The 23,159-nt window shown below is 38.7% G+C and overlaps 1 protein-coding gene across 3 annotated transcripts in view; it reads right to left on the reverse strand.

The window, feature by feature from the left end:
* grid2 (glutamate receptor, ionotropic, delta 2) overlaps positions 1-23,159 on the reverse strand; it is a 473,172-nt gene that overhangs the window by 174,024 nt on the left and 275,989 nt on the right. For all 3 annotated transcript variants that reach the window (XM_069178067.1, XM_069178068.1, XM_069178069.1), the window contains exon 4: positions 9,341-9,546. In XM_069178067.1, the coding sequence (XP_069034168.1) occupies positions 9,341-9,546 (206 nt within the window). The remainder of the gene's footprint in view (positions 1-9,340; positions 9,547-23,159) is intronic.

Here is a 23,159-nt window from a genome sequence, read left to right on the forward strand (position 1 = left end):
TCTCCAAAGCATATATTTCATGGCCTTTGGGTCCAAAATGAGTCAGAGGTAATTCATTATAAATTGTGGAAAATTCATGCACAGGGTGTTGATGAGAAAATACATATTCATCAGTGGCAATGAAGGAAGGCAGAATCACAACATCTGATTTAAGGCTCTATTTAGCAGTAGAAGCCTGTTAATCCTAACCCCTTAGGGATGATTAAAGCAAATGAATTAAAGGGGACATATTACGCACATTTCCAGGTCTATATATTTTTTTTATTCTGGGGCTCTACTGGCATATATTTGCATGATTTACAGTTAAAAAATGTGTTTGTCTCAAGCTTGTCTTATGCAGCCCCTTAGTACAGCATCTGTCTATAAAAGTTTTAGCTTCTGTTTCTGTTATGATTAACCAGTTCTTCACTTTTACCATCTGTGGAGGCTACCTCAAAAAATAAAATAAATAGTAGCAGAATTACACTTCTTCAGATTCATTATTACCCAAACCTTCAGTGTTGCTCCATTTCCAATACTTTTTGGCCAGTGTGCATCACAAGGTGATTATTGTCACTGTACAAATGGGGCTTGACCCAAATTGTCACACAGGCCAGCATTGTTCTTCGGGGCGTGGTAGAAACCGTGTTGTTATCAGGCCCGAATTCACTGCAAGGATATGTGGATCTGGACACTCTCCCCAAGGAACCATTTGTAGTCATTGCCCTTGGATTAATTTTGAAACTATTGGAGCAGCCTTTAAACAATCTGCATTGACCACCATATGCTCCAAAACTCCACCACCACTGCAACTGCATATAAAATAAAAACTGTTCACTTCAACGTCATTGCACTAATCCGCACCACTGGTCACTGATTGGTCCTTCCTTCGGAGGGGCTGAGCAAATGTTACAGGGCTTCCAGACTACAGTCACAGCGAAGCTAACGGGTGGAGCCAGGCTACCAAACTCATGGTCATACTGTATTTAATGTTATACTGTGGTCATACAGTCATATAACTATATGAGAATGACTAAGACAAAAAGCCCTCATATTGTCACAAGATGTGCAGTGTTGACAATGTATCTAAACTGATTGAATATGTCTGCCATAACTTGTTCCTTTTGGTGAAGCATTTGAGCAGAAATCAGCCAAACTGACAATGACTGAGTTGCCATGGAGTGTAAATTTGAAATTTTCTACCAAAAGAAATGCCATACCGAATATCATCAGTGTCATCAATTTCAGCTCCTAAATTGCCACTGCTGTTTCTTATTTCTCTACCTCACTGAGCTTCCTGCAATTCTGCTCAAATCATTGAGCAACAACTATGAAGCCATTTGCCAGATCATTTTATCAGATTGAATTGTTCTTTTAATGTATTATCTGATCCAGTAACGGTAAACATGTGGAATAGTACATTGTGTGGACATTAAACAAACAAGGCAATCAGTCGGAGAAAGCCACAAAACCATCTTATATTACAAGATTCATCCCTCACATTGTAGCAACTGCCAAGATACAAAATCAGCAGTGTTTTCTTTTGCTCTTTGTTTGCATATCTCATTCAATAATTCAGAACAAAGCACGTGTACTGCATGTATGGATCAATTGCCCTTGCAATGCTGATATATAACCAAGTATATTTAATTTGATTAGCCTTGAACAATTGTTTAAAGAAATCTGTCCCTGTCCTCTTGTCAATTCAGAATCCCCTCTGAATGTCTGTGGGGATGCATGGGGTATATTGTAATATTGTAGGTAAATCAGCACTTGGAAATACACAGTTTCAAAATATTAATCTCTAAATAACATGATTTAAACACCTTTCTGTTTCTCTTTGTAGCTCTGTGGAAATAATGCATTGAGTTATACGCTTTGCCTCTGTCATGCTATGCAATGTCATTCAAATTTGTTTTTTACTTGTGAAAGATGTATTTGCTATTCTGGTATCAAATATTCACTCCGGGACAGCTATATACAGTATGTCGTCGATATATTGTCATTGAGACATTAATTTAACTATCGTTGCAGTAATTAATAGTAATTCCTAGTAGTAGTACATCTTAACTTGAGAGGTATCCTGTTTAAAATGAGAGAAATCAACAACAACAACAACAAAAACAAAAATTACAATAAGGATACTGCTGAAAACAATAGTCAGAATCATGCACAGAGGCAGACAAAGACTGAGTAAAAAAACTAAAATCCTGAAGCTGTGACAACTCAACAACTTTTTCAAAAGACAGTTCCCTACAGAGCCTCCCACCCTGACTGTAACAACAAAATTCCACCCACTGAATAAAATAACTTCCAAGTTCCTTACGTTCCTAATGCTTTTTCTCCAGGCTATTCCAGACATGGGAGGAGAGGCACATAGATCATAAGCCCTTTTTCTGTCTGAGTTGGGGGAGCTGTCAGCAAAAGAAGGATTATACAGACCTGATCAAAGATACATAAATAAGAAGAAAGCTGTCCCAGGTTGGTATTACAATTCATATAGTGCTGAGGCAAAGTAACAGACAGTTATTCAAGACGTGCTGATATATGCTGTTTTTTTATATTTTGTAGAATAATTAGAGTATTGTAACATATTTTCTCTGAGTTATAGCTATCAATGAGTCCCTACATGATCTGCCAACATATATTTTGCATTACATGAAATACTATTGTCCTTTGTTAAATCATACATTATTTTAATTCAGCTCTATATTTGAGAATGTCCTGTTTCTTTTAGTCATAAAATACATGGACAACGATGGAAGCAGACTTTACTTAGGCAACACATTTTGCAGTAGATGGAGCTGTATTCAGTAAATACATTATTCAACATGCCCTATAAAGAATATTTTTCTTCATGTTTCATTTGTGACATCTGTCATCTCCGGAATAATCTCTAACTCATTTGATGGTCTTTCAATGTCAGTTAAAGGGAAACTTGTCCCAAAATGGCAGCATTTTTAAAGTTTAACGCTTTGAGATCAAATGGCAAAATTCATATTTTCCACTTCTTTGCATATCTAATATGAAATCTCGGCATGTGTGCGCATTTCTCTCTCTCTCTCTGTGTGTGTGTGTGTGTGTGTGTGTGCGCGCGTGCGCGTGTTTATGAAAGAAGTAAGACATAAAACTAATTCTGTCAGAGTAAATTCTGACTCAATATTACATTATATGATTTCCATTCACAGTAGTACTTTTATTCATATAATAATCATTCAGCAATCATTTCATACTGAGTCAACACAGCATCGTAAAAATGACAATGGTTATCATTAATTTAAAAAAGATAAAGAATGTGAAAAGGCTATGGCAAAATTGTTAATCTCCTAAAATGGAAATTCTAAAAGTTACATTGGTTACACTCTCGTGAAATCGTCCTGACAATGCAGAAATCAAACAAACTACTGATAGCACTGCACCATTTGAAGTTCCTGCTCTTACTCCTACAGGACAATCGGTTGACGACACTGCAAAACAATCATCATGTGTGGGTTTTGTGCATAATTTGCAGTTGCGATATGAATATGTATGACTTTATAACGGTTTTTTAGCTTTGTGTTTCAGTAACATGCAGGATTGAAATTTCTGAAAAACCATCACAGAAAAAAACTGTAATGACTTTCCTTTTCATAAATTTGCTATGTTATTGGTCCTTTATGAGCTGAGTAAGTCCAGCGAAGCCATTCATAACTCACAACGTGTAATATTTCTAATAAGACAATAGTCGCAGGGCAAAAAAGCAACAGTGCTCTTCTGTCTACATGAAGTGGGTGGAATAGGGATATGTATGTACCAACAAGGAGCCCTGCTGCTAGTGGCTAGTACTCACCCATATGTACTCGATTGAAAAAAGGCAACCGAGCAGGAAAATGTTAAATAATGCAGAAAATTGAATGAGCATGTTGGGTCTCAGAACATATTTGTGAAGTTGTGTTGTGTGGTGGAATAAGTGGATGAAGGCAGACATTTGTCTGAGAATTCAGCAAATGATAAACTTCCTTTTTTCTGTGTGGAACTGATTACAATAGCAATATAAAACCCACAAATCACAGAAAAGCAAGGACAGAGACACACAATAAAGAAGATGAGCTAACAACCCAGTTTATGGCACTATAAAATTTATATCAGATTTTAAAAAAAAATTGCATTTTCCACCATCAATTTACACTCACAAATCCATAGTAACATATTGAAAACATTTTTTTTTTAGAAATTGTTGTCAATTATTTTTAAAAAAATAATCTAAAACTACAATATCTTACTTGTAAATGTATTCAGCCCCTATTCTTTGGCACTCTAAATTGTGGTCAGGTCTATCATTTTTATTTTTATTTTAATAATCCTGGGGATTGCCTGTGGCAAACTGAATTCATTGTAGGACTACATCCTTTTTGTATATACGGTCCCATAATTCCCACTGCATGCCAGGACAAAAACAGAACCATAAAGTCAAAAGAACTCTGTATAACACAACAATAAAACTGTGGTGACGCATATATCGGGGCAAGGACTTAAAATAATTTCCAAAGCTGTGAGTGTTTCCATCACAGTGGCGTCAAATATTGTGAAATGGAAGATGCTTGGACAATTCTCTTTAATGGCCCACCTGGCAAGAACTGCCTTGGTTGAGATGACCAGGAATCCAATGGCCACTGTAATGGAGCTTCAGAAGTCCTCCGCAGAAGCAGGTGAACGATCACTCAAAGTGCAGGGCCAAGAAATTGCTGGAGTGACTTCGGTACAAGTCTCCCACTCTCCTTGAGTGACCCACCGAGGCCCGTTCTAAATCCCACAGACGATCTATGGAGTTAGCTCAAAATTCCCATCAAATCTGAAGGACCTTGAGAGGATCTACCGGCAAGAATGGGATAAACTGTTTAATTCCTGGTTATAGAGTGTGGTAGTGGGGCATGGTTTGGGTCAGCTGCAGGAGGAACTGATTGAGGGAGTTGCTCAGGGAACGGTGTCAGGGAGAGACTTAATTAGCGCAGGTGCATCGAATCACTGATTGTCTCTCTCTCTCTCTCTCTCCATAAAGTCCAGCAGTTACACCACAAACGGTGCTCAATCCTGGGGACGCTGAGAAGCAGAGTGGCTACGGAACAGACACTGTCTGTGTGCTCGGAGGCATGGCAGGAGAGCACGCAGACTGTGACAGATCGGGGATGTGGCCTAAATAAACTCATTTTGAACCATACTGGAGCTGGTGCAGTGTCTTTGTGCTGAGGGGACCCACGGTAGTAACAGACAAGTGTTCCACAGAGCTTGTAGAGATTTACCCGAGAATACTGAAAGCTGAAATTGCTGCCAAAGGGAGAGGACTAAACTTCTCTCAATGAGATGTTTGATTTGTGTAAAATTTACAAAACTTCTAAAAACACGTTTTCACTTGGTCATTGTTGGTTGTGGAGCGACTGGTGGGAATATGGCATTTATCCAAAATTTACACCACTTCAACATGGGCAAGAAAGCGAATACTTTCTAAAGCAACTGTACATGCCCACAACTGTATGGTGATTAGCTGCAAGTTATTTGATTCAATGGTAATTGAAGGAGAGAGGGACTACAGCTGGGGCCCACAGCTTCGCTTGGGAGCGTGGAATTGTTTCCCAGCGCTTTCTTAAACTGTTGACCATTTCTAATTTTTCAAATGTGACATGAAATTAATTTATAAGAATGTAACACATCACACATTTTCGGGTCTGTGTTAAAATAAGACCGGTATTTTATAGCAGTTACTTTGTAATCATTCATTATGTTCATATTAGTCATGAAGACATCCCTCTCTAATGCAATTCCAGCAACTTGTGCAAAAGTAAATGAGCCAAAGGTTTACCAATCCAAATTAGAATTATCATGTAGATAATTACACGCATTTTAGAACAAAATGTGCTCTTTGTCTTTCCTTTGTTATCCCTTTATGGTCAGAATGGAGGGTAATGTCAATTGCGGAGGCAATAAAAACAGTTTCATTGTGTCTCTGGGCATCTAAGTAATATCTATTGAGGATAATGTTTTTTTGGAAAGTACATAACTTTTTAGTTTAATTTTAAAGACTTCCTAGCACTCTTAATTGTCTTTCGTCCTCTGTTCACGCTCCCCATGTCCTTTTCTCTTTCTTTCTGCCAAGTCTTGTAATTTTGGAACAGCTTTCCGTGCACGGACACCACCAGGGCCTACTACATCTGGATGGGAGGGCTGTCTGTGACAAATGGCCTTACAAATAACTTTGATAGAGAAAGGAGAAGCTCTCACTCATCTCCTTCTGTCTCCACATGTCTCTCTTCCTGTCTGTACTCGTCTTTCAAACCCTTGCATGTATCTCTTCATTCCCCCCCGCCTCACCATCTTGCCAGGTAGAGAGAGAGACATCTGCGATCATCAATCTAATCCACCAAACTTTACCATCTCCCGACACCTCATCTCAGAGACCCCTCTCCACTTGATGTGTGACTAAATTAGATTAAATGACTGCTTTGTCAACCTTCCCAAGGGAAAGAGGGAGGAAGGCTAAAAACTAATTTGGTTTCCACTCACACACTAAAATTAAGGCCGGCACTTCCATATTGCACAATAGCAAAAGCAATTTTCTACAACTATGGTAGATTGGATCTCATTGTAGGAATGAATGAATAAATGATAATAATGTATTTAATCATCAGTCTTCGTTTTAAGTCTTTTTTTCTGAAGCCTAATTTTAAACTATTTAAAACTACTGCCCCAGTCATTTCTGCTGTTTTGGGGGGTTAGTAAGATTAATCATGTGTCAAGGCACACAGCATTGTTGGTAAAAAAAAAAAAGTATCCTTTTAAATACGCAGTCTAAAATGTGGTTAAATGCGTGCCTCTTACATGTGAGTCTATATTTCTGTTGGACCTGTAATACAAATGAAGGTAGGCTGATGTCAATGCACCATCTTCCCCTCAAAACAAGGCCACATAGGTTGTCTCTGCAAACAACTTAATATGGCCGTAGGTACAATCATTCCGACTTCTAGTGGCCGCAGTAATTATGACGGGAAGAAATCAGGTGGCATAGTATTAAGAGTGTCAATGTCCACCCATGGAGGGGTTGGGGGGTGGTTGGATGGAACTTTCACTGTTCATGTCCTATGTGAAAACAAAAGGCTACTGACTTATTTTAGCTGATGAACATATTTGAATTTACACAGCAGACGGACTTGATTTAATCCAAACAACAATCTGTTTCTAAAGCTAAGGTGTTTTGGTGACTAAACCTAAATACACTGTAACTGTTTCACAACATTACCCATGTTTATTATTGTTACCATGACAACAAAGGTCATGTACGCCTGTAGCTGCTAGTCTTCAAGTAACAGCAGCTTCTGTTCGGGTATGAGGACGTGTTGGTTAGTTATAATAATCCAAGTAAGGAAAACATGGTCACGTGGTCCTTGAGTGTGACTCGTTTGACCTTGTCACAGTTCCTGCCCTGGATGTTTCTATTCTGCACATTCTGTCTCTTAGTCCTTCACTGCAGCAGTCGTCATACTGTCCCAATTCATGCATTCCTTCTACCATTCTCCACCCATCCAGTGGATGCCCTTACTTTATTCTGCTGATAAAGCGGATAGATGATGGATGTTCATGTTCCTCTACCTGCCTGCATGTTTGTTTTCTATGTGTTTATGCCCTCCCACCTGTTTCCTGTTTACCCAGCTGGTGGTTCAAACACCAACATGACCAACAGGAATGAAGACCACAGATCACTGCTGGACGTATAAGATGGCAGCTGCCCTAACTTGTCTAGCTAAAACAACTTGACAAACAAAATGTGTATTTTTGTTAGTTTGCTTGGGAATCACTTGTTTCTTTAGTAGCCAAAAATTACTTAAAGCAAGCTTAAACATTTCCTTCGGATGTTACAAAAGTGCAAAACCTTGAAACACACTGTCACACTATATGGCCAGTGATTAATCCAAACTTCCATTTGTTTCCCTGCTACACTTAAAAGTCTTCTAACACTATGCACACAGCCGGAGAAACACTCTTATACACAAATACTGACACTAACACACTCACAGTCCCACAATAACACCCCATTTTTCACCCCCTCCCTGTCACGCCTCCAACCAAATTAGATTGTGATTGCTCTTTCCGAGGTCACTTTTAATTAAACTGAGATGAGAACATGACACATGGGATTAAGCCCCATCCTACCACTTAAAATTAGGAATTCATAACTAATGCTGAAGCCTATTGCTTTCAACCATGACCTCCATATCATTTATGTATAAGCGCAAAAGGAACTCCACTAATTGTCTTCTGCTGCAGAGATAAGGAGCATGATGGGTGGGGTATGCTTGCACGTGTGTTTGCATGTAAATGCTTGAGTGAGGGAAGGGACTATAGGTGAAACACATGTAAGGAAGGAGAGTCATTTAACTTTGTAAGTTGTTCTCGGTTGTTCTATATACCTTGTCTTGAGTGACTGTGCACCATAAATTAATACTGACTTGAACAGAGAGCAAGAGAGGGACCAGCAGAGCAGAGGAAAAACTGAAGAATATTTTCATATCTCAATGCAATGTTCAAGGCTTCACAAACATTACTTATTTGGACCTAAGAGGACTAACTCCTATATTTTTTTGTTGATATGATTAAAAGAGACACACGGAGCCTAGTTGAATTAGAGAAAGATCCATGAACCTGGTGACATTATTAATATGTATGTCACCATACAGCCCACTATCACGGCAAAGTGTATAATACACATGGCTGTCAACTAAAGTGAAGCGTGGCTTTGACATGCCTGGACCACTTACATAAACAGGTATGTCATGTGAAGACAGTCATGTGACAAAAGTCACTTGACGGAGGTAATGAGGAGAAATAAAAATATTTCAGAAGTCTGTGTAAGGAGGTACGAGGGGTGGCTAGTTGGCATAAGTCCCAGACCTTTCATCAAGAGGACAGGGTCCGATTCTATGTGAAGTGAGTTTTTTTCCCAAACCAATTAAACCAAGACTGTTGTGCTAATGTGTACTACACTTCATGTGTAGAAGTATATTAAGTTTATATATCTGTAGTATGCATACAGTCAACAGTCTATCTGTGCTGATGAAGATTAAGTTTGACAAATAAGTCAATTCCTTATTTACTCCAGTTCAGTAAGATCTAATCTGATTTATGCAACTGTTTTCCATTTCTCCATAAAAGCATTTATAGCCACAAGACACGCTACCCTCTAAATAAATAGTGCAGTGAGGGTACTTTAAAATGATAAGCATCTTGTAAGTGTGACACTCGGAAACTGAGAGAAGCTTAAACTACTGTTAATGGCGTTTTCCATTTACTTTATTAACTGAAAAACATGGGGCTAAAAGCCACTACTACTTACCTCAGTGATGAAAGCCTTGGCAGTAGCTGGGCTCATGAACAGCACGGCTCTGCGCAGTGTATCCCTGTAGCGATGCAGCTCTTCCACACGCATTGTTCTGAACAGACTTGTAATCATCATGTTAATATTAGATTCCACCTTCTGAAGGGATACGTCCATTCCCTGCTGAGAGGTCCGGTCCAGGAAATCCTCGATACCACGGATATCTGGAAAAAGAGACATAAAGGTGTTAATATACAGTATATTCGGCTCTGGAGTGACATAGACAATCTTCTGAAATTCTTACGCAGAAAAACAAGACTTTATAGGACAGTGGAGGAGATAAATATACTGCGCATACATACAGATTTAGCACAAATATTAAGACCATCACTGATGACTTTACACCACATTCTCTGTTGCAGCTGATGACTTATCTTTCTGCATGACTAGGTTCAGTAAATATCCCAATTCATCAGCTCTGACTGGCAGTGATTTCTTGCTCTCAGTACATTTGCATTACTCTAATTCTATTCATTCTTAATCTAAACTAAGGCTTTTGTTGTCAACAGATACAGTATGTCAGCACTCAATATCTGTCTTTCTAAAGACTTGAAAGCACAAAGCATTTTGTAGACATGCCCTCTCTTACACTCACACACTTAAATGGACATGGGAAGGTGTGAAAACAAAGCATATGGTGGTGAGTCATCAAAAGTGAGAGGCTTGTTTTCGTGCCTGTTTGGTCCATTGATGTAGATACTTTGGTTTATTGATATAAGCTCGAGAATCAAAATTTCAAACTTGGCACTCTTAGGCATGTTCTTGTCAGTGTTATCTACTGACAAAATTAAAATGGTAAGAATAATTTAGAGCCCTGCAGACTTCAAAATATCAAAAATTTGAACCATCGGTAACATTCTCCAGTTGAACAAAACCAAAATCTGAATTATTGTACTCCACCAAAGAAGAAAATCCTTGACCAGTTTGCTGAGTATACGGAAGCATCTAAAGGGCAAGAATGCATGAGTAGTGAATAGGGAATGCTCCTAAATTTAATTCCTGTATTTTGGATACATTTTTCACCCAATTCGATACTTTTCATTCTGACACGAATGCTTTAACAATCTTGTTATGTGACAGGGAAAAAGTGTTGGTTGAGTTTTAACACTTGACCTTCAATCAGACAGATTTGTTGCGTTGGATATTATTTTATTGCTCTTAGAACAGACCTGCATTTGCCAAAAAGTCTCCCGTTTTTGCAGAATCCACGACACAACCCAGACACTAAGAGAAAAAATAACTCATGCCATTGTTAAAAGTTTTTGATTAAAGCACCAATCACTGTAATTATCTCTAATAAGAGTCATTTTAATATGATAACCAAACCAGGATGCTGGTATAGGTATTTCACTCCTTGAACTCCTCTATTCTTAATGAGCTACATTGCAGGTCAAGGTAATCCTAATTAAGCCACTTTGGTTGAGACCACTACTAATGATGTGTCAGTGTGTGTGTGTGTGCGCGCGCATGTGTGTGCGCGCGTGTGTGTGTGTGTGTGCGCGTGTGTGCAGTTATATAAAGCAACTAACTAATGATCTATTTGATATGGAAACTGGATGACACTGCCGTCATTGCCAGTGTCACGGCTGGGCAATTAACTGGATTGATTAGAGTTGTTGAGGGCCAGAGGGCTGGGGTGATGCTGTGATTTTGTCAAGGCTGCGTCACAAATTGCATACTTCAGTAAGTACACTTACTTGTGTAGTACGTACATTTCGGCAGAGTGTTGTCTCAAATTGCACACTGCCGTTCTGTACGAACAGAAATGTTCTGTTACATTTGAATGCATCACCTGCCAACATATCTGCTGGCTTTATTGAGTTATTTTACCTTAAAATGAAGAATGTGTTATTGTCCTCTCTATTTCATGCACACAATAAACAGACTAAGGGCTTCCATCCAACAGCAGTAAAGAGGTACTTAGTGAAAAATAAATAATTTTGTGTGGACGTGTACAACTTGCATTGGTAAAGTGTGACGATCTACAACAGCTGCAGCTTCCTCAGACCCTGCAGGTTTCAAATAGTTTGGTCGTTCCTCCCCTTGCGTAGCCATTAAGGCGACCGTTGAGAGTGAAAAGCGTTCCATACTAATAATTATGTGAAATAAGACAAATTGAATCCTGTGCACGCACATGCCGTTCTGGGGTAAACAAGGACAGCGGAAGCCACTTTGGACAGTTTGTGTTTGTCAGAGATCAGATCAGCACCTTTTTCCACATGGAGAAATTAAGAGGCAATTATGTCAGTCTTTCAGCAACAACATGCCATGGCAGAAAAAACATGAAATTTAAGAAATTATTTTGTGGTTGGAAGGTTAAAATTCGCTTTCTTGCGAGTTAATTTATTTTCCCAAACACAACACGTGAAAACGTGCTAAAGGTTATTCTTATAAAATTATTTTAAAAACAACACAGCATGTCTGTATTGACTCCCATGGTTTACCTGCTAATTTTGACATTGTTATTGAATATCTTTGTGCACTTGTATTTCTTTGTGATGATGAGAAAAGGTAGATGAGCAAACAGTGAAGGGAAGATAGTATCTTTAATTGCCAAACAACATTTCTCTGATCTAACCGGGAGCACAGAGTTGTCATGCCATTAAAATCAAATTACTATTATTAATTAGCAAAAATAATAATTTTGTAGCAGTAGTAATTACTGATCACTATATTATCGTTGGCAACACAATCATCATCACCAATGTTGTGGCTCCAATGACCTACTGTATGTAACATGAATAAGGGGCAAAAAGAAGTTCAAGAGTAAAATTATCTTTTACCATAGATTTGTCTTTTATCCCACTAAAGGCAAAATTACATTAACTTTTCTATCCTCATCAATAAACATCTGAGGAAACACAGTGAGAAAGATGTATTATTGTTCATGTGTACACACACACACACACACACACACACACACACACACACACACACACACAGGCGCACACACACACACACACACACACACACACACACACACACACACACACACACACACACACAGGCATGCACACACTACGCACACCATGCCTTTACCATTCTAAGCAGATTTTAACTTAGTTCTTAAATCTCCATATTTATCGCGGTGCAGCCACTGCCATTCATAATCAATAGTGGCAATCTACATAAACATTTTACACTGTCTGATTTATGTTTTCTACGCTTTTGTCAACAAAGCAGAAAGAAACTAAATAGCATAGAGAAAAAGCATAACACTTAGTTGTTTATTCTTGTGCATTTTCATTTTAAATAACAAATTATTAATTTATGCCAGTCCAAGTTTCACTGACATCTGCTTCCAATCAGCCCAAGTGTCCGTAAACTTTGTTAGGCTATCGCAGTAGCTGTATTATGAGCCTCTCTGTTGCCTTGTACCTGTTCATCTGTCTGTCAGCCATTCTTGCTGTCTGCCTGGAGGGTCAGTCTGGCTTTACTTGCCATAATCAATCAATTCTCCACCCAAGCTTAGTGCAGGTTGTGTGTCTAATGCATTTGCCTGCTCCACTCTGTGAGGAGCTTAAAAAACAAAGTGTCTCACTGCACACAGCTTATTCAAACTCACGACATTGAAATACTTAACAAAGTATTTGTAAATAATTTTTGGAAATCATGATGTGAGGAATGTATATAGGCCATAAACAACAATTACAAGGTAAACACAGCAATAAGCATTGTTAATTTATAATAAAACACAAAGTGGAATTTTTTAAAGAAAGATACAGAAAGATATAACAGACATTTAAAACAATAACTAATGAAATATGCTATTAATTAAGTATGAATATGAATCCTATCGAATAATTACAACAAACAACAAACAAAAGGTCAGAATATCCCTAGTAATGTAGTAAGGCAGATGCAGACCTTTCTGGTGATGTGTAACACATGCAGTAGAGTGAAGGAATATTTTATGACCACCACTTTGACAAAAAAAAACAAAAGAACATTGACTTTCAAAGGTGGACATATCCTATTTCAATTTTACACATTTATAGTCAAAATCATCCTCATTCCTGACATAAAAGTTCAGTTGAGTTCCTGCTTCCTGCTGTTGAAAGTACAGTGGTTGAGCATGTACTTCCCCACTGCTGAGCGGATCATTGACTGTCAGCTACCCTGATGGCGAATAAAGAGACGGTTAAAATTGCCACTGACCTTGCCCACCCAGGCAACCATCTGTTTGAGAAACATTCCTCTGGGACACAGTACCGGTCCATTAACACTATGATCACCCATCACCTGAACAGCTTTTTACACCCCCCCACCCCCTAATCACCCCACCACCACCACCACCACCCCCCCTCTCGAGCACTGCCACCTCACTCCACCACTCCTCCTGAGTCTCCCCTGCACAGACATATTGTGCACTCCCACAGTCCCAGACCTCTCCATTGAATAGTTATGGCTGCATTACTGCTTCCATGTTATCTACTGTCATTTCAGTGGCTTTTGCAAGCTGAGGTCTTGGACTGTACATTAAATACCTTCATGACTTCTTTAAGTTCAGGAAAACCATGCTACATTGCCCCACTACGCAAAACACAATATTTTTTTTAAAGCTGCATCCATACTGTCTACTAAAATGTTGAGTTAAAGTAAAGTATTGCATCATTCCTTCATATTACTTCTGACTTTCATAACAAAAAACACAACAAAGATTGAAATGATTGAACATATGGTAAATGAAGCTCCAGCCATGAGATGTGAAGAACATACATTAGGTGTACTAAAATCATTCTCTGAGCAGTTTGCTTCCTCCTCCATGTATGTCACTGTGGATCATTGCTTTTCAAGTTATACAAGTGAAACTGAAAAGGCACTTTGCAAAGAAAACTCTTTGACTGCAATGTTTTGTTATAATTCCTTATGAAACAAGGTTAAGGCTTGTATGGCATCAGTTTCTGTGTGTCCCTTTCCCTCATTTGTCAGGCTTCCCTTCTTTCCCTTCTATCCCGTCTATTCTCCAAGTCCCTGGCTCACAGCGAAAGCTAGAGTTAATGTAGTGTAGCAGCCAACAGCATGCAGGGATTTCACCTGCATGTACCAACCAACTCAGTGGTACTCCGTCTGTGTTCTATTTTCTCCCCTGCTTGCTTTCCCCTCATCCCTCTATTTTCCCATGTTTTTTTTTTTTTATCTGAATTCTCCCTCAGTTTGCTTTCTTTTCTCTCAGGCTGAATCTCATTTAGAGAATTTGTAAAGTCCAAGCTGTTATTCTACTCTGAGAGGCAAGCTCTGTGTCATGTCTAATGTCCATCAATTTCAGAGAGAAGACCTTTATTTGCATCGAGATGTCAGTACTGATTTCTTTTAAACTTTGTAATGATTTTTAATGAACCCTTAGCCCCAGGAAATCAATATTTGTAAACTTTTTCTACTTTTCCCAAGTAGTTGCTTTTAGTATATCTTAACAAAACAACAAAGTCAGGAAATCAGAAAAGAAATTTATAAATTCGAATAACCTGTTTTGTATTTCACAACTTGTTAAGAATAAAACAATGATGATAATTAGTCATTAATTTATGAAAAAATAAGTTGGAGAGGTTAAGGTTAAATTCAGCCTCTTCTGGGGATGTAACGATTGGTCAAAACAATCCACATGATTTTAGGCCAATGAGAATTTTGAATTCTAATAATCTTTTAATATTAACCAAAGCAGTTGCTCGAGTCTGCACCTTAGTGAAAGGACACTCAAGGAGGAGGTAACATTGATATGAACTTTCCACTATAAAGAAATGAAGAGGAGGTGTTAACATATCCGAGGAGGGTCCCCTGAATGTGGAAAAAGGGGGAAACATCAAACATTTGCAAATGAGATTCAACCTATGCAAATCCCTGGCTATCAGAGCCTTCCTGGTTCCCTGTTCTCCTTCTTTCACTCCCTCTGACTTGCAAATGTTCCCCACCTGCAAATAATAAAGAAAATACTACTGCAGAACTGTACACTTTCACTTTGCACATGACTTTACAGTTTTGGCCTTACTCCTTCCCATCCTTCTGCTTTGTTTCAACCTTGCTGTCTCTGCCTGAGACAGTTAAAGCCTGGGCTCATGACTATTGTTAAAATGCTATTAGAGGATAGCCAAGCTTACGTTGTAGTGAATATACAAAGAGTTTCTGTCCATCCATCTATCCATCAGCTTGACTGAGCTGCTAGAGCACAATGATTGGTGGTTTCTCTCTCTGACTGGGAGTGATGCTTGATTGTCTATTGTCCATTATATCATGAGTTTTTTTCTTGCCATAAAATCCATATGGACATAAATTAGTTTCACTTACTTAGTAAGGCAAGGTGAAAAATGAGTTCCAAAAGTGCGACCATGCGGTTTTTTTTTTTCTATCCATTTATTGCCAGAGTTAGGTTTTACTTGACCAAGTGGGTCGAGGCAAAACTGAGCAACAGAGTTAATTCCAAAACATTCAATGAAGTGTTTCAAAATTAGTTTTTTTTTCCTTACTTGTAGAAGTTTCGTTTTATCAGTTTTGAAATAAAGGCAAAGAGCAATTTGTTTTTGCTAAAATTCCATTAATGACCAAAAGATGCTAGCTTCAAAAATGGCGATTCAAAGTAATATTTGGGGGGAAAAAAATGTTGCTGTGTTTTGTTTTTCTGATTGGTATATTTTAATATGCAGTGTCCATATGGAGAAATCATCAAATTAAACTTTATATTTGATTACTGTGCAACACTGAATAACAGTTAATTAAACTTTTTTTTTTTTTTACCTTGATCAATAAAAAGAATATCTTTCTAAAAAGCGATATATTTGCAGTTCAAACTAATTTATAGAGAGACATGATGGAAATGAGAAAAAAAATAAAAATCATAATTTTCAACATATAATGCATTTTTATGTGACCACCTTTTATGGTATCTCCAACCTGGTCTGTTTTGCTGTTAGGCAAATGTCCTCTTTGCTCTGTCTTTCCCCTTGGCCTTACCTTCGGCTATCCTTATCCCTGCCACGGGCATTTCACTGTTGTATGGCTCACAACCTGCGGTTTGTAAAATATGGATTGGGCCTCAAAATGGAATGCAGTACTGTTTCTTGTCAGCCTAGGTTACAAGAATTAATTTCTATATTGAAGTTGTGGTTGAAAATGTTCAGAACCCACTCCTAGGATCTGAGCCTAAACTTGTAAAGTTTACTTCCATATGGGAAATAAATGCTTTAGGCTGTGAAGCATCAGTAGTCAACCTGACTGCCTACTGCTCTCACAATCTTCTTTTCCTTTAGATAGAAGTGCCTATCTCCATCCACCACTCTCCTGCTTTATTTTCCTCCCTCTCCTGCTGTCTTTCTTTCTTTTTACCTCAAAGCCCCAGGCTTCACATTCCTTGAGTCCCCACAGAGAGCTTAACCAACACTTGTAACAAACCAACACTCTATAAAAGGCTTGGCACCTTTTAGGTGTGCCTCACCTTCCTTATCTCCTCAAATCATCTCTGGCTTTTAACCCACCCCACCCCCCCTTACACCTCCACACACCCTTTTTCATATACCTCAAATGTCTGAACTTTTCTCCTTTTCCTCGAGCTCTCCTCTGTATTCTTTACTTTCTGTTTTTATGATCTCTTTTGATCTTGACCTCCCTTTGCCCTGAGCTGTTTTGACAACTTTGAAACTGATGCTACAATTTGATGAATATAAGTACTCAATTGGGCTCAAGGATTTTAGGTGGATGCCCATCTGTTCCTTCTTCCTGCTGCCAGAGACAGTCCAATGCCATTGTAGTCCAGTATCCACACTTATTTAACATGAATTATCTAACTAAATACATTTTTTTTTTTTTTTTTTAAACTTATTGGTTGTGTTTTCCTCGAGCTATTTTTTTCTTTCTTCTAAGATACACTATTTAAGAGATACAGATAGAAAATAGAGACAAGTTTTGAACCACAGAGAAGATGAAGCTGTTCTGCAACTATCATATAAAGCAGCAACATCCAGTGGATATCTGGCATGATTAAAATGACTAACAAAAATAAACAAATGTGATGTTTAAATAGACCCAGGGTTTTGGTATATCATTCTTTTAAATTATTTATTACTTAATGTATTAAAAATATGAAACAGCTTCCTTCCATCATTACTTTTGTTACTAGACAGCTGCTCTCTGTACCCCAACAGTTTAGTCTAATAATCTATTAAAAAAAACAAACTTCATTTTCACATGTTTGGTTATCTGGACAAACTTTTAGCTTATTGGGTTTTGTCCCAGAAAAAGTCTTTGAAGCAGTCTGCCATACCTCCATATTCCAAATGCTATTCAATCCTCATCTCTCTCCCTGCTTCTAGTTTACCATTATTTTCTCTAGCTCTCTCCAACTAAACTTTTGATTGCTAAAGACATTTCCCCTACAGTGACCTCCAAGGATGTAAACTACTACTCTTTACCTGTTTCTGCATTCATCTTTTTCCCCTCTTTCCTTTTTACCATGCTCCACCAAATCTGCTATGCTTTCAGATCACTGGCCCTCTACCCTCTTTGCTTTAGAGTTTCTGTTTTCCTGTATATATTCACATTCTCTTACATCTTTTTCAGTCTTTCTCTCTGTCTCCTCCAGAAAAAAAATCGTTCAGAGTAAGACATGACCTCCCTATGTAATGCTTGTAGATCTTTGGTGTTTGGCTCATGTGTGTACCTGTTTGCCTGCATTCGTCTGAATCTCCCTTTATCATCAACTTTCCCATGTCTCTCTTGGCATAGCTTTTAAGTATTTTTCCACCTCCTCTATGAGCTCCTGCCTGCCTCGGCCCCTGCAGCATCTCTGGGCTTCACTACTGTTAAAAAAATATCAATCCATCCATGTATGCATCCTTCTCTCCGCTATTTATTCTCTTTTTGTCTCTACAAACAACTTCAGGCTCGTCAATTTCTTCAAGCTTCTCTCTCATCTTCAGACTCCCTCACTCAATTGTATCTTATGCAATTCAAACATAGTTTAAATATAATACATTGTCATACTAGCATGAATTTGCATAGGTTTGACACGTTACTACTACCTTATTTTCCTACTTAACACTGTTAGAAATGCAAAGGTTTTTGTGTCAATATTGCCTTTAAATCCTGCCCTGCCATAAAACTATCTGTTTAATACAACAAATGTGTTGTCAAAACATTTAAAACATGGGGAACTTGGGACGGTAAACAGAAGGCCCACACGCAGACACAACGGCCCCTATTTTTGTCCGCCTCAATGTAGTGCACTGGCATCGATTGGGCAGGTGGGCGTGGCAACTTTTTTGGGTATTTTGGTGAACACAGGCGCAGAGTGCAACCATAGCGCACGGCTGCGCAGTGGTGAAGGAGGACCAATAAATAATTAGAAGGTGTGTCACAGCCAACTTAAATGTTGGCTCACACTAGCTCCTCCCATCCCCTTTTCAGATCACTGTGACGAAACGGATTGTCAGTATCTTATGAGCGAAGACGGAGCACACCGACCGCCATCAAAGCTTTACGCTGGAGGAAACTGACATACATAAAACGGCGTAATCGTGGAAAAAAACGTCACCAAAATAGGGACGCGCCGTAAAATGTGCCACGCAAATGGCAGAAAGAGACCAACAGCAAATTGGGCCACATAATTGTGAGTAAAATCGAGAAACATAAGCAAGGATTGCATCTGAGATAGAAGTCAGGTTACAGACTGTATGAGATCTACCTGCAGTCAAGCAAACCATGGTGGTGGGAACTTCAAAGTCTGGGACTGTTTTTCCTCAGAAGGGGTGGAGGTGAACATGTATTTCTAAATGGACTACTAAGTGTACAGAGGTTGTTTGCATGCAAGCTGCAAAGAAATCAGGCAAAACAAACTAAATGAGACAAAGAATATTTTGCACAGAGGAAAGTATTAGAAGGGCCATCCCAGAGTCCTGATCTAAAAAACCCTAAAGGATGCCATTGGAGAAAAAGACGACAACTTGAGATCTAGTGTGGATGAACTGAACGTTTTGCTGGCTGGAACATGAAGGAAACTTTTGGCTATTAAAGAAACTGGTCGATTCAATGCCCAGACAATGTCAAACAAGTTCTGCAAGTTGAAGTATGGCCAACCAAATACGACAACATTCTCATTGTAATTTTTAGTGAAACCACTACTGGGCCAAAATATTTCAGTGACTTCATTCTGAATTATCTAGCTTTGGTTTAATAATCTAAAATATAACAAAATTCTCTTGTGTAATATTTTGCTGAACATGTGATCCTGTGCTACCTTTCCTTAAAGTAAATGTCATTTCTTTTGACATTTTGTTATAATGCACTGAAATTCATCCATTATGAAGTGTGACTTATGGGTCCAAATACTTTTTGCGGCCACTGCATATGAATATTGTATGGCAAAGTTTTACAATATATAAAATATGTGAATTCAAGAGAGCTTCAGGTAGTAAGGGAATGTGATGAATAAATAATGTTACTATTCCCTGTCATATTCTGGATTTCTTCTTTCAGTGGATGTCAAGCCACTTGAAAAAGAAAAATCACAGATGTATCTTCCCCTAAGCCCCTTCCTGTTCTGACTCTGCTGGATGTGATTCTACGTGAAGCCCGCAGAGAGATCAAAAGTACATTGTAATTTTACACATAAGTCATCTGGAAGTGAAACCTTGACATTTAAAAATTCAGACTTTCACTGTGAGACGGTAAGAAAAAAAAAAAAAAAGAAATGAGAGGATATTTTCTTTATTCTTGTCCGGCCCATAACTCACTAATGAGCAACTTGTTAAAAGGACGTTTAAAGATAGGAGATTTCAAGGTATGAAGTTTTGATTCTAAACTATTAATGTGCTCCCTTGGGCACGACTACTCAAGGTGAGTGAGCCATATCTAATGACAATGGACATGGGTTACAATCAGAACCCCAACACTCAACATGTTTCGCACAGGGCACAGACGCAGGACACGGCAGCATCTATGAAGGGCATCATAAAAAACAGGGCCTGGTATAAATGGTATCCCCTTGTGGTGGGCACCGGTTCACTGTATTGATTTCATATATAATTTATGAACCTTTGCTAAAATATTTATATCTACGGACTACAAAAGAACATACACGCAGTGTGCAGGTAATGGGAAATAGCCATAATGGACTACGCTGACATTTGAGAAAGTTGCCCCACTGATCACCACAGCCGATATTTGGCCTTCATTGTGAGGTCAATGGTTTTGTCCCATGTGAATGAATTTAACTGACTTGGAAACAGCCAACTGTTTCTGTGGGGACAAAGCTTCTCACACAACACATTGAGCATTTTATATGTAATGTTTACCTCTGATCATATTTGAAACCTTTTAACTATTTTCATACACTATTAGTTTGTTAGACAAAGCATATTTGTCCAAGCTATCAACCGTTTCATTGATTTTTCCTAATAAAAAAGACGGTCTCCCTCATAAGTGTCACACTTTTAAAACAGCTCTTTTGTTTAGCTATAACCTTTTACTACCGTGCCTCAGGACCCTCTTGTCATTGGCTAAAAGCAAAACAAAACAAATCATCTTAATGTCAACAGTGTTATTACCACTAAGTGGTACTTCCCGCATTTGCTCAATAAGGCCAGTGCTGCTGTAGGTCAGACTGGACTATGGGCAAGGTCACTCAGCAGGTAACGGCACGTGTCGCTCATGTTTTCAGTATATGTCGGGTTTTGCAGTTAAAATATAAGACACCTGAGGGGAGACTGAAAAGAAAAGAGGAAAATGGACAGAGAGGGAGCGAGATAAACTGAGAGGCGAGAGAGAGAGACAGACGACAGAGAGAAAACATGTGTTCTCAGTGTCCGGAACGCACCAGTAGAGCTGAAAATAGGGATTGGGACAGTTGCACCGTAGCTTCATTTGAGAGGACACACTCGACTGTCTGTTCTCTAAAGAACTCTCCTTTTACAGAGGCAAGGCCTTTTGGGAACATTGCTATCATCTTAAAAGGCCATCTCTATCTGTCTTTCTCTCTACCTTGCTTCCTCATTCCCTCTCTTTTGCGCTCTTGCCTCTCCCCTTGAACAGGGGGTGAAGCCATTAGGGAACAATGGTGATATCTTTAAAGGGCCTTCTGTGGCTAAGAGAAAAGGACTGCCAAAACCCAGAGGATCCATGTGTTGAATTAGTGGTCACGGAGCACAGAGGTGACAGAGGGATTTAAGTGGGGTACCAGCATGCATGCATGCATGTGTACATGTGTCTATAGTTCAGATATCACGTGTGATCTACACCAGATTTGGGATCTAAAATTGCCGATTGAAAGTTGTCGACCTACTTTTAGTCTTGATTAAGGTAAGATTAAGGTTATAGTAAAAACCTTTTTACCAGCAGGCAGGAGTATATTTGATCATTTTCATGTTCTTTGCCATTACTTTAAAGACGTTAACTTCATGAAGTGTAATGGAGGCTTTTACACTAGTGCTGAACATTAATACAAAAGAATACGAATATTAATAAACTGGAAGAACATCAGCTCCTGCAGATTTCAGTACATCCAAAAATAACTTTAAACAGCTACATTCTGCAGAGCACTGTTGGATTTAACTTACAGTCAAGTACACGCAGGGTGTTCTTTACCTAAGAAAACCCGTACTAACAATCTATCACTGATTGTGGATAGTTTTTAGAGTCAGCATGGCACATTGGTTGTTTTTGCAAAATATGTATCAGGGTAAAAGTTAACAGACATCATGCTAACAGTGTAACATACAGAGAGTAGGACTATAGCTGTTAGCACACCTTAACTGAGCTCCTGCATACCAGTGATCTCCCGGTTAATTTACAGGCTGGATGAACTCTGCCCTGCCGATTGTTGCTCAAGGTTGATTTAATCAAGGTGTTTACTACACTGAATCCTGAGGTGTGGGATTAACATTTTCAGACAGGCCATATAAGTCACTATTCAGTTTTCATCCATATAAACTGCTTGATAGAGCTCTGTAATTAGAAAATACTTTCATATGACATACTGTATTCAATACACTGATAAAATGCTTTAATGCTTTGGAAGATTGAGGATCGGCTTGGAGAATGTATTGCAAAACGATGCCTCTGAAGATATCTCATTGCAGATCAGTGTATACAACATTAATTGTGTTAATTGATTGTGATGAGTGAAATGAAGCTCCATTATGGCTATAAAGAGGGAAGACAACTATAACATGTCAACTTCTAGATGTGCTGTAACTCTGTCCACCCACCAGTGACTGATGTCGATGTTTGTGTTTTCCATTAGCTAGCAAAACACCTGCTTTGACATCAGTCATTTGAATAGGACCCAAATTGCAATATGTTTGTAAGTTCCGCTCCATCAGGAGCACTGCCAGCAGTGTTCTCCCCTGCAGAGTTAAAGTGACAGCCAGTTGACAATGTGATGGCGTACACTTACAGGGTGTGTGTTTTATGGGAATTGTATCAAGTTTGTGACCCTTCATGCAAAGAAAGGGACAGCTGTTTAAGAAGGTACATTAAAATGACTTAATGTAGCCAAGCAGTGAACAAAACTGGGGTCAGAAAGGACACAACATGCACAAGAGACAAAAGACATACACAGACATAACTAAATGTTCTGAGTACACCAGCACATTCACATTAGCAATAACACAATTATATTTCTGTGGAGGGAAGCTAAGAGACTGACAAAACAGACTGGCAGTGGGGGCACTTTATAAAAGGGACATAGGATGTTTCTAGTCTAATGTTAGACTTAATGGACTGGAAAGAGAGCACGGGAGAGAAAAGAAGAAGGAGGGTAAAACGAGACAGCACACACACACAAGCAGGAAAA

The sequence above is a fragment of the Embiotoca jacksoni genome, unplaced genomic scaffold (genome assembly GCF_022577435.1).
Source record: "Embiotoca jacksoni isolate LCO1_2020_lvr unplaced genomic scaffold, fEmbJac1.0.p SCAF_8, whole genome shotgun sequence".
Lineage (NCBI taxonomy): Eukaryota > Metazoa > Chordata > Actinopteri > Embiotocidae > Embiotoca > Embiotoca jacksoni.